General features: G+C 32.7%; 1 protein-coding gene across 2 annotated transcripts; it reads left to right on the top strand.

Annotated features, from left to right (window-relative positions):
• Positions 1-6,013: 6,013 nt before the first annotated feature.
• Positions 6,014-7,806, top strand: LOC120078167 (7-deoxyloganetin glucosyltransferase-like). 2 transcript variants are annotated; one of them, XM_039032390.2, is made up of 2 exons: positions 6,014-6,625; positions 6,727-7,806. In XM_039032390.2, the coding sequence occupies exon 2, from the start codon at positions 6,936-6,938 to the stop codon at positions 7,647-7,649; it is 714 nt and encodes a 237-aa protein (XP_038888318.2). In that variant the 5' UTR covers positions 6,014-6,625; positions 6,727-6,935; the 3' UTR covers positions 7,650-7,806. Both variants share the same exon structure in this region, with proteins under 2 accessions (XP_038888318.2, XP_090170139.1).
• The last annotated feature ends 4,227 nt before the right edge of the window (positions 7,807-12,033 follow it).

The following is a 12,033-nucleotide window of genomic DNA, read 5'->3' as shown; positions in this document are numbered from 1 at the left end:
CTCATGATTTTCAAATGTTTTGTCCCCCTTTCCCCAAGTAGCGAAGGAGTTTTTGTAAAACTCACACCTTATTTTCTCTTTTTAATTATGTTTATTGTTTGAGTTAAGTAAAGTGATGGGGTTAAATATTTAAGTTAGATTGGATTTGTGCGTTTTGAGGTAGAGGATAAATTTGAAGAAGGAAAATATTTATATATGGCGACATAGCTCTTGCATACTTATTACTCTAGCCTTACAAAGAGAATTTCTGGCTAAATGTTGATCGTGATGAGGGATGATTGGGCATCGAGTGAGCATAAGATAGGCATCGAGTTAGTGTTGTCGAGCGTTGAGTATAAGTGATCGAGGAAGGATCGAGCGTTGAGTATAAGTGATCGAGGAAAGTTTGAGGTTGAGTGTAAGTGAGGAAGGATCACGCGTTGAGTACGAGCAATTGAGTAAGGAGCACGCACTGAGTGAGTTATCCAGCACCAAATATCCCATTGAGTATCGAGTCCTTCCCATCAAGTTTTCAATAGAGAGTCATTGAATTTTCCATCAAGTAATGGCCATTCTCCATCGAGTTTTCCATCAAAATGCTCAATTTTAAACTCTCTTTTAGTTATCTAGACAGAAGGCTTAATCTTGTCCCTTAATCTCCACAAGTGTGTCAGATGGCTTAAGGAGATTTCATACAAAAAGGGCTTGACGGTAGTATAAAAAAGAAAGAGAACTTCAAGAGCTCGTTTTGGATGATTTCCTCAAGCAAACTAGACGAACTTGATACCCTTGGAAAGCTCTGCGAGTCTAGTTTCTGGAATCCAATATTTAGAAGGGAGTTCTTTCCGGAAAGAGGGCTGGAGAAGGAAGAAAGTGTCGAAGGTTCATTTTCAGACATTTTCGGGCACTCAACGAAGAATCATAAATCTAGACCGAACGACTTGGAATTTCAAGCCAAAATTTTAAGGTATTATTGTTAACACCTTTTCAAGTAAGTTTGTAGAGGGAAATTTTTCAAGAAAAGTTATGGGGTTCTAGTTACATTATTTGGAAATTAAACATAGAATCTTTGCTCAAGCAGGGAGTTGCGGTTTAGGGCTTTTAGGAGAGATTTGAAGGCCCAGGTTAAACCACAAAGAGTTTTATGCTGAAACTTTGAAATGACATTGTTAACAAGATTCTGAAAATGTTTGGAAAAGAAACTTTCTTAAAATGAGTTCTAATTTTCAGGTTATTGACATTAGAAGTTGAATCTGGAAATTTTGGGCCAACAGACAACCTCTTGCTAAGTATGAGCTTGGTTAAAAGAGTAGTCTCAAAAGGGTGACTAAAGTGGCAACTAAACTCTTATTCTTTTATGTGTAGGAGCTACGTCTATTGGAAAGACCTACAAAGCTTAGGAAAATCAAGCCTAAAGATTTGTGAGTGACTAAATATTTTCAAAATATATATATATATATAGGAACATGCGTTCCAAATGAATTTCATACTAGGGTTCATGGTTTTTTCAAGCAAGTAAAGTTTATACTTATGTTTTAAAGGGTTTACGGCATTTCTTAAGCATGATTTTTTAAGTTATTAAATGAGTTTTACTAATCCTAGCGCATGTTGAGATTGAACGAAAGAGTATTGCAAACTATATATTTATAGTTGTGAAGCATGCATGTTGAATTGTAATAATGCTCTTATGGCGAATGCAAGGTAAGTACTATGCCTAAACCTTATGATGCTAAATTTTCTATGAAAGTTACATTTCTAATAAATCGGATACCGAAGGTATAGAAGGTATTCAAGGAAGTACCTAAGGTGTTGACGGTACTTAGTATACTCCACGTGCACGTAGGTAGTTCTTTATGAGAAGTGGAAGTATGGGTCTCCTGGCTACAGTCTTTATAATGGGACCGAAGTATGGGTCTCACGGCCTTGAATGGATGTTAGGAGTTTGAGCTATGAATGCTCATTCTCAACTAAGGTTTGACAGTATGATTGATTATGACGCTATGATTAATGCATGATACTATGTAAGTTGCTTGAGATTATTTCCATCATGTTTATTTATTTACATTAATGCATATGAAAGGCTTGAAAAGAACTGTATTTCTATGAGTTCCTCACTGGGCAACCAACTCATTGTTTTTAATGTTTTCCTTTTTCCTAGATGGCGGTCAGTTTCCTCGCGGTTGGACCCACTGCAGCTTGTCACTCAAAGCTCGGTTATCGAAGGAAGAAGCTTAGGTTAAGCTTGTTTTGATGTACACATATTTTGAGAGGAGTCTGGGACTTGTAAAACTTACTTTTGGGACCCATGTTCATTCTTATGCTTTTGTTGGACATATGTTTGTTATTTGGAATTGTAATTAAGTTTTATGTTGGATATGTCATAGTTGATTTTCTACCAAGTTGTTTTTGCATATTGAGATTGAAAGCAGGTTTCGCTTACTAGGCAGCAAGTGTTGGCAATTAGGTTGTAACTGCTGCCATCATGTCCCCTTTCGATTTTAAAGGTTAAACTAGGAGGGGGTGTGACAGTTTTGGTTGCCGCTCGAGGTTGATGTTTGCCACAGGGTTGGTTGGCCATTTCATAGTTACAGTATCCTAGGACTTGGGGTGATGTCTGAGAATTTTATTTCAGTCAAGTTATAGATGTTAAACTAGATCAGAGTCTCATCAAAATTCATTGTAAAAATATTTTAGTTAGTGATGGAATAAAATATTATTATTTGTTGTGTTTGAAAAAAAGTCAAGTAAAACAGGTTGAGTTGGACTATAAGTATCACAAAAGGGTGGTATTTGATGTCCTCACATCTCCTTCTAGGTGAAAGGGGTAAATCTAGAAGGGGAAGTAACATTTGTTCTCTAATCTAGAAGGGGAAGTAACATCTATTCTCTCCCTTCTAGCCTCCAAAATCCCAAAGAATCGAGACCATAACTTAATGAAACAAACGAATTTATAATGCTACAAGTCATCTTAGCGACATGATGCTATAAGGTAGCGCTATGACATGGTGGAAATAAAAAAGATCAACATGAAACTGTTGAGTGTTGCAAAGCTACACTACTTTGCAGCCCTCAAATTTTTAGGCTTTGACCTAGTGTTGATGCACCACGTGCACATCGTTTTCTACTTGTTTTAGCTTTTTTTCATGTTTTAGGATTATTTTGCCATACTTAAGGTTATTTTCTTCAATTAGTCTTCAAATTCTTCAAATTTCGCTCAAATGCTCCATTCCTACAATTCAATATAAAATAGACATCAAGGAACTCATTTAACATACAAAAACCAACAAAAACCTAAGACAAAGAAAACATTTTTTGAGTGCTTTCCAAACATACAAACCCCAAAATGTAGGTGATATTACACCGAATTGGATTACCAATCTTTGTGCCTCTTTAACTATCTTTACTTTTTGTTTTATAATTTACTGTTCATCTTGTTACAACATTGTGTATAACTCGTGATGTTTTGTTTCATATATATCTAATTTCAAGGGTTAAAAAGAGAGAAGTGGGAGTTTTAAATTTGGGATCATCATCTTTTTAAGGAGAGGGGCATCTATGTCTTTTCACAGTGAATGAGTCCCTACAAACAATGTTTTCGAAAATGTGAGAATATTGGAATTTTCCACTTTATCAATACTTCTGCTTGCCATTTTTATAAAAATTTATCACTTATAGATTATGATTGAGTATTCTTGACTTTTTTTATGGACTGAAAGTAATTTTTTATACTTCTGAAAATTGTCTTTGTGTTACATTCGATGCTACTTGGGTTGTGGTTGTACAATTGGCAACTAGCTCTAATTTTTATCTCTAAAAAGAAAAAAAGAAAGAAAGAAACTAGCCCTTATTTTTTATTTTTTTATTTTTGTTAAAAAGTACTTAAATAAGCACGATGATTAAATAGTTAGTTTTTAAATAACTTATTTAACAAAGTACTATAAAAGAAATTCATTTAAAACTTTATAACATCATTTTAATTTAAAACGATTATGATTCAATTTTAGATAATAAATAAATAAGACACATATGTATCCAATATAATTCCTTTTGAAGTATCATATATATTCTCACATATTATATGAAAAAAAAGAAATTAGAACGTATCAAATTCCCACTCTTGATATTCCAATCCTTTGAGACTTAAAAGGGTCGAACAAAAAAAAAAAAAAAAAAGGCACAATATGAAACTTTTGGAAGAATCAATAATCATTTTCAGAGAAGAATGTCCCATTTAATGGGACTACCAATTTCAGAGAACAGCATGCCCTAGATGGGAATAATTTTTTCAAAGAATAATGCTCGATAATTTGTACTGAAAAGAAGATAGTTCAACTAACATAAAAATTTGTGTTATATAAAAAATATATATTTTTTTAAATTAAAGGTCTTTATATTTGATTTGGTAGGTAAAAAATGTGTTTGTTTTCCCACAATTTCTTTATCATATGTTTTAATCTTTGGATAATTGTAATGTGAAGTATACGTTTTGGTATATGCAAATATATTGCAAAAATAAATAATTTGCAAATATGATAATTTTTAAAAATTTAGGTCTATCATTGATATATCATTTATATTATTTATTAGTGAATGAATTTTTCAGTTATCAGTAGACTATTTTAATAGCCTATCATAATTAGACTCCTATTATTCACAAATAAATTTTTTTCCATCACTCATAGACCATTCTACGTTTATTATTTATCGTTGTTTATCACTTATCAACTATTTTTATAAGTTAAATAATTGGTAGATTAATTTTATGTCTATCATCAGAATATATATATATATATATATACTGCTATTACCCATAATCTATTGTTATTTGGCTATCAATTGTTTTGTCATTAATATTAAGTTCGCATTTACTTCCTATTTTTCTAATCTTTTGATATAATATAGCATGATAGATCAAATGAGCATGCAGAATAGCTATTAAAAGATGGGCAGTTGTAAATCTAGATATTAGATTCAAAATATTAGCAAATATAACATAATGTAAAAAAATTGAAAATATGACCAAATTTAAATAGTCTATCAGTGATAAACCATATTATTGGTAGGAGTCTATCAATGATAGACCCTATCGTAAGAGTCTATCAACGATCGCTGATAGACTTTGGGAGTCTATCAATGATAGAAGTCTATTGCTCATAGACTTGTCTATATTTGCAATTTTTTAAAATGATGTTATACACTTGATTATTATTCATAAAATGCTATCAATTGCAATTACCCTTAAAAGAAAGAAAAAAAAGGTAAAATATAATTGATATGGTCCTTTTAATTCTATTGATATGGTATAATCATCTATATATACAATTAATAACAAATAAGCACGTTAATAATCACAAATTGAAATTCAAAGTTAAATGTCAATATACCATTTTTTGTTTATTGATAGTTATTAATGTATCTAATAGTTATGAAACATGTAAATGACTGTTGATAAATTATAAATAATAACTATTAGTATACATTTATTTTTGGTTTCTCCATACGATACATCAATAATAAGCCTAATAACAAATAATGCAAACGATATTTATTATACTATCGATATTAAATATGATTGACATCTATCACGGATGAACCTTTAAAAGTGGCAACTATCACTGATGAACCTTTAAAAGTGATAGGTCAATAAATTATAAATAAACATCAACTTTCTCACTCTTAAAGATTCATCAGTGATAGGTCAATTAATGATAGATTCTTTCATCGATAGGTTGTTTTTCATTGATAGATGTCAATTAGTGATACGTATTGATAGAAGATAAAAGTTATTGTGTTATATTTGCAAATAGTTTTAGATTGTTTTGTGTTAGATTGTTATACATGCAAATTTTCATTAATCTTTTTTAGTAAACATGTGAATTTTTAATAAAACTCACAACACAAATAAGTTTTCAAAATCCTTACTTGATTTTGAAAATATTGAGAGAACATTTTATAAGCATTATTTTCTAAAACTAAACACCAAATATCCAATGTGTTTTGGTTTTGCAGCCTATATATAAGATGTCCAAGTTTTTATATCAGTTTCCAATTCTCCATAACTGAGCAAGTTCCCATTTCAGGAAAGAGAGAAACAAAGAAGAAAAAGGAAGTTGTTCAAAGATGGGTTTTACCTCAAAAACTAATAAACCACATGCTGTATGTCTCCCATATCCAGTCCAAGGACATATCACCCCTATGGTAAGGCTGGCTAAGCTTCTGTATCACAAAGGTTTCCACATAACTTTCGTCAACACCGAGTACAATCATCAGCGATTGCTCAAGTCGAGAGGCCCCGACTCGCTCGATGGCTTGCTGGATTTTACGTTCCGAACCATTCCCGACGGCCTTCTGATCTCCGATGCAAATTCTACTCAAGATATTCCTGCACTTTGCCAATCCACCTCCAAGAATTGCTTAGCTCTTTTCTGTGAACTTATTTCTCAACTTAACTCAATGGCTGCTTCTCCTTCTAGTAATGTCCCACCAGTTAGCTGCATTATTGGAGATGGTTTTATGTCTTTCTCTATGTTGGCTGCCAATGAGTTTAATATCCCATACGCTTTGTTTTGGACTTCCAGTGCTTGTGGCTACTTTGGTTGCTTGAAATATAGTGTGCTCGTCAACCAAGGCTTGGTACGACTCAAAGGTATCAAAATATTTTAATTTTTGCTATGAAAGTTTATAGATTAAACTTGTAATTTAATCGGAGTTGTGTGATTAATTTTTGGCCTCTTTCTTGGTTAACAGATGAGAGTCAAATAACAGATGGATATTTGGAAAATACAATTGAATGGACTGAGGGAATAAAAAGTATACGTTTGAAAGACCTTCCTCCCTTTCTTAGAACAACAGATCCAGATGATATCATGCTCAATTTTGTCATTCAAGAAATGAACTGATCTCGACAAGCTTCTACAATTATATTAAATACATATGATTCACTCGAACAAGATGATATGAATTCTCTTTCTTCTATCCTTCATTCTCTTTACCCGATTGGTCCACTTCGCATGCTTGCTAACCAAATAGATGATGAAAAACTGAGAGCAATAGGTTCGAATTTTTGGGTTGAGGAAACAGAATACATTGAGTGGTTGAATTCAAAAGAACCCAACTCAGTTGTTTATGTAAATTTTGGTAGCATCACAGTGATGACATCAGAACAATTGATTGAGTTTGCCTGGGGATTAGCTGATAGTGGGAAGCCATTCTTGTGGATTGCAAGGCCAGATTTAGTTGTAGGAGATTCAGCCATTTTGCCACAAGAATTTGTAACACAAACCAAAGATAGAAGCTTGATAGCAAGTTGGTGTTGCCAAGAACAAGTGTTGAACCATTCTTCAATTGGAGGGTTTTTAACACATAGTGGATGGAATTCAATTCTTGAAAGTATATGTGCTGGAGTTCCAATGATTTCATGGCCTTTCTTTGCTGAGCAACAAACAAATTGTCGTTATTGTTGCAGTGAGTGGGGGATTGGAATGGAAATTGATAACAATGTGAAAAGAAATGAAGTGGAGAAGCTTGTGAGAGAGTTAATGGACGGAGAAAAGGGTAAGCAAATGAAAGAGAATGTAAAGAATTTGAAGAGTAAAGCCGAAGAAGCATATAAACCTGGTGGTTGTGCTTGGAAGCAACTGGACAAACTCATCAGTGAAGTTCTTTTTTAAAAAATCTTTATATTGAGAAATGTGTGTTGATTGAACAAATTATCCTAGGGTCCCTTTGTGATATTTCAATTACCTACCTTCTAATAATTTTCTCATGTTCTGTTTGAAAGTAGAAGGTAATATAAAGGTAGTATAAACTCACTTTTGGTTTTCTAAAGACTCAATAGTGATTTTGACATGATAGGTATATTGTACTGTTTATTGTTCTAGGAAAGCTATTTCCTTCGATTTTTCATTCAATACATACGACCTATATTTGATAAACCTAAAATACAACTGAAATTGAATAAGGAAAATAATTATATAGAAAGTAAATAGGAGAATATCTCCTAATAACCCGGTCAAATTGGAGCATGAGGATCACAAATATCCAACTCATGAAGAAGATAAAGAAATCGTTGTTTTCCCAAGGTCTTCATAAAATTGTTGGGTCGTATGTCCTAAAACTCGTCGTTTGTAAAGTTAAACATTTTCTATTATAGATAAAAATGTTATTAAACATTTATTCAATAAAGTTGTTATTGAATTTGTAAATTGCACTTATAAAGATTATATCCAATAAACTAAGATCCATGACTATTATATAAATACTTGAACTTTATGTGGAGACATAAAGATGGATCAAGTTCGAGTAAATAGCCAAAACGGTGTATAGTATATGAATAAGGTTGGGTGTCTTATTCTGGTAACACTATCGGATGCGGCCCACTCTGTAGTTGTTACAATTTGTTATAAGGTGCTACAAACGAAGTGATCCTCATTCATTCATGTATTGACATGAAGAATGGGGTGTTCTATGCGATGAGTTTGCATAATATTGGACCTAGAAATAAGTCACTCTTACTTCATAATGTTGTTTATTGTTTAAGACTAACTATTTCGCTTAGATGACCTAGGTAACTCGATCTTAATTCTAAACTAACTATGAACTCCTGTTTATTCAGGATTATCCTTAGATTTGCATAGGTGAGGGTTGGCTCAACACCACCGACTCAATAAGCCTCCCATTTCAAGGATAAGACTGGGTAGATTGCTGGGGATATAGAGTGCAAGATGGAATTCACGCCTTCCCAATTTAGGGATAGGAGGAAGGTTGTTCTCTTAAGTATTGAATCCAGGTATTGAACAAGGGGCCCCACCCTTTCATTGATCCGAGAGGAATCCAATTTAGTAATTGGATCACAAACCAATTGTTCATTAGAGGATCAATGGAATTTAAGGAGCAAGATGTAATTTTTGGGGTAAAACAACGTTTGACCTAGCCATTATTATGAACAACCTATGCAGGGTCGACTTACTGATTATGGTTAAATCAAGTGGACACAAATATATCTACAATGAGGAGAGTGTAACTATCAAACTATAGTGGTATGACTCGGTAGTTAAATTAATTCGGTCTAAAGAGTTTTAGCCAATTAATCTCAAATCGTTGGAGCTCATGATCTGTAGGTCCATAAGGTCCCTCTATTAACTTGTAAAACATGAACACCTTTAGTAAATTGAGTGAATTTGAAATGATTTCAATTTAAAATGTTCAAATTGAATTTAGGGTTTTCAATTTGAAGTGGTCAAATTGCAATTAGGATTTGAATAATTATATTCGGCATAATTAAACGTTTAATTTATCGAAATTAAATGAAATTAGAGAGTTTATAATATTTAAATATTAATTTAAATATTTATTTATATATTAATTACATGAATAAGATTTATCTTCAAAATTAGGTGTTTAATTTAATATTTGATATTAAATTATTATTTAATTAATTTTTAATCTTAATTAAATTTGAGAAATTAATTTTGAATTTTTTGAATTTAATTAATTTTGAATTAATTAAAAATAAAATTCATTTTCAAAATTGAAATTAAAAATTAGTAATAATAATAATAATAATAATAAATTAAACATTCTTATTATAGCCCACTTGTTAGTCAAATTGATGTGGCATTAACTAAATTTCTTCATTTCTTACATGTAAATGTTACATAAAAGTATAAAATTTTCTTAGACTTGAGAGAGAAGTAGCTGAACATGAGTGAGAAATTGCTGGAAATTGAGAATTTCTATAGAAATCTTCTTATTCTCTCAAACCCACACCTTTTTCCTTTACAATTCAGTTCAATCTTGAATTCCACCACTTAAATTCAAGGCTGAGAATAGTAGAGAAGATCTCTTAGTGGTTCACTAAAGTTTTAAAGCTTAGATTTTTGAAGAGCAGCTTGGATTTGGAAGAATTCTTTAAAGGTATGTGTTTCATGAAACCCTCTTCTGAAAAATATGTTTTACATGCTTTTAGAAATAAAATTAAATGTAGTTAGAGTGCTTATTGTTTCTGATTGCTTCCATTGCATGCTTATACTTCCTATCAATTGGTATCAGATCGTGATTTAAGCACTCAATTAACATTGATTTGAGTTTGGTGGGTGAATTTCTTGGATTGCATTTTTGGAGACTGATATGGTGCTTCAATCAATTTTGGCATTAGATTTCTCTTTGATTCCTAAATTAAATTTGTAATTGGTTCTTGATTGATGAGCTTATATGTGTGCTCTAGAGTTTGTAATTTATTTGGAGTTAATAGAGTCGAAATTAGGTTGTAATTTGAGGATTGAAGCAAGCAAGGTCAACAATAGAAATTGGAAGGAGTGCCTTCTACCAGGCAGTGTTGTAACGCTACCCCTAGAGCGTTGCAATGCTGCTCATATGTAGCTCGAGGCTTCGTAATGCTAGGATGTGCAACGCTGCTCATCCTAGCCCAACAACGCACGTGTTCGTGAGCCGGTTCGCGCAGAAGGTCCAGTTCGATTGGTTTTCAACCATTCTTGAACTGGTTCAGATCTTTTGAAGGTTTGGAGGTCTGGTTCGGGTGGTTCGGGCTCGATTTGGGTTGGTTCATGCGGTCCAAAATAGTTTCGAAGCAGTTTTTGACCTAGTTTGTAATAATTTAGTTATTATTGTTTGCTTAGGATGCCAAAGTTGAACCATATCAATGTTGTCTAAATATTTATGCATGTGATGTATGTTATATTTAAATGAAACATATTTCTGCATATTGTATGCCATGTACATTTAAAATCCTACCATAGGAAGCATGTTACATGCATTTGATATATGTTATAAATTGTTGTAATAATGTTGGGGTTGATGCCTTAAATCTCGTAGAGTCATGTAGTTTGTAAACACTTATATGAACATACATTTTTTTATTTATAATATGATATATTTTATTCACTTTAGTCTATGAAATATGAGATATTTTAGTTGTATTAACCACAAACCAATAAACTAAGATCCATAGTTATCATTGTAACTTAAGCATGTATGTAGAGACATACAAGTGGATCGTGCTTTAAGTGATAACCTAAATGGTCTGTAGGATATGGATAAAGGAGAGATACCTTATCCTGGTGACACTACAAATGTGACTTGCTTTGTAGGTGTTATAAATGTTGCAAAGTGCTACAAATGATCTAATCCTGATCATTAATGTATTAGACATGCGAACGGGGATACTCTATATAAAGAAGTTTGTATAAGACTGGACCACGAAATGTTTAGTCTCGTTATATAACGGCGTTCATAATAGAGACTTTCATTTCACTAGGATGACCATAGGTAACATGACCTAAATCTTGAGTGAGTTGTGAACTTCTGCCTATGATGGTGGTCCTTTGATTTGCATGGATGAGAGTGGCCAAATTGCCAACTCAAGAAGTCTACCATTTTGGGGATTCGTCTGATTGGGAGCTGGGAACTCAGCTACACAAGACAGAATTCACTTCTTCCCCGAAGCAAGGGAAATAGATAAGTTACTCCCTTAAGGACTGATTCTAAGGCTTCAACAATTTGGCACCACACCTTCTCTTAGCCCGAGAAGGGTTTAGTCATAGTGGGACTATGATCGACTGTTCAATAGAGGGATCAGTGGTACTTAAGGAGTTAGATGTAACTACAGGAGCAAAATGATAAATTGGCCCAACTGTACTTACGAGCGGTTTGTGAAGGGTCATCATACTGTTGATTGGTTATATCCAATGGACACAGGAATATATCTGTAGTACGGAGAGTGCAGCTATCGGTATTTAGTGAAGTGTCTGGCAGTTAACGGATGGTGGATATTGTGATTAAAGAATTTAGTCAATTATTTATGTACCGTTGGAGCTTCAAACTATAAGTCCATAAGGTCCCCTTGGTAGCTCAATGGATTCAAGTTGAGAATCAGTTTTTAGGTTAGTTTGGACTGATCAAATTAACAAGAGGGATTTTGATTATACATGATATAATTAAATTAATTCAATTATATGTGATATAATTGATATAATGTATTTGATACATTATTTGATTGGAGGAATTAATATAAATATTATTTATAATAAGTGTCAT

Source organism: Benincasa hispida, chromosome 5, assembly GCF_027475165.1.
Source record: "Benincasa hispida cultivar pf3 chromosome 5, pf3_genome.v1.1, whole genome shotgun sequence".
NCBI lineage: Eukaryota > Viridiplantae > Streptophyta > Magnoliopsida > Cucurbitales > Cucurbitaceae > Benincasa > Benincasa hispida.
The sequence above is the reverse complement of the archived record's forward strand: the minus strand, read 5'-3'. Positions and strand labels throughout refer to the sequence as shown.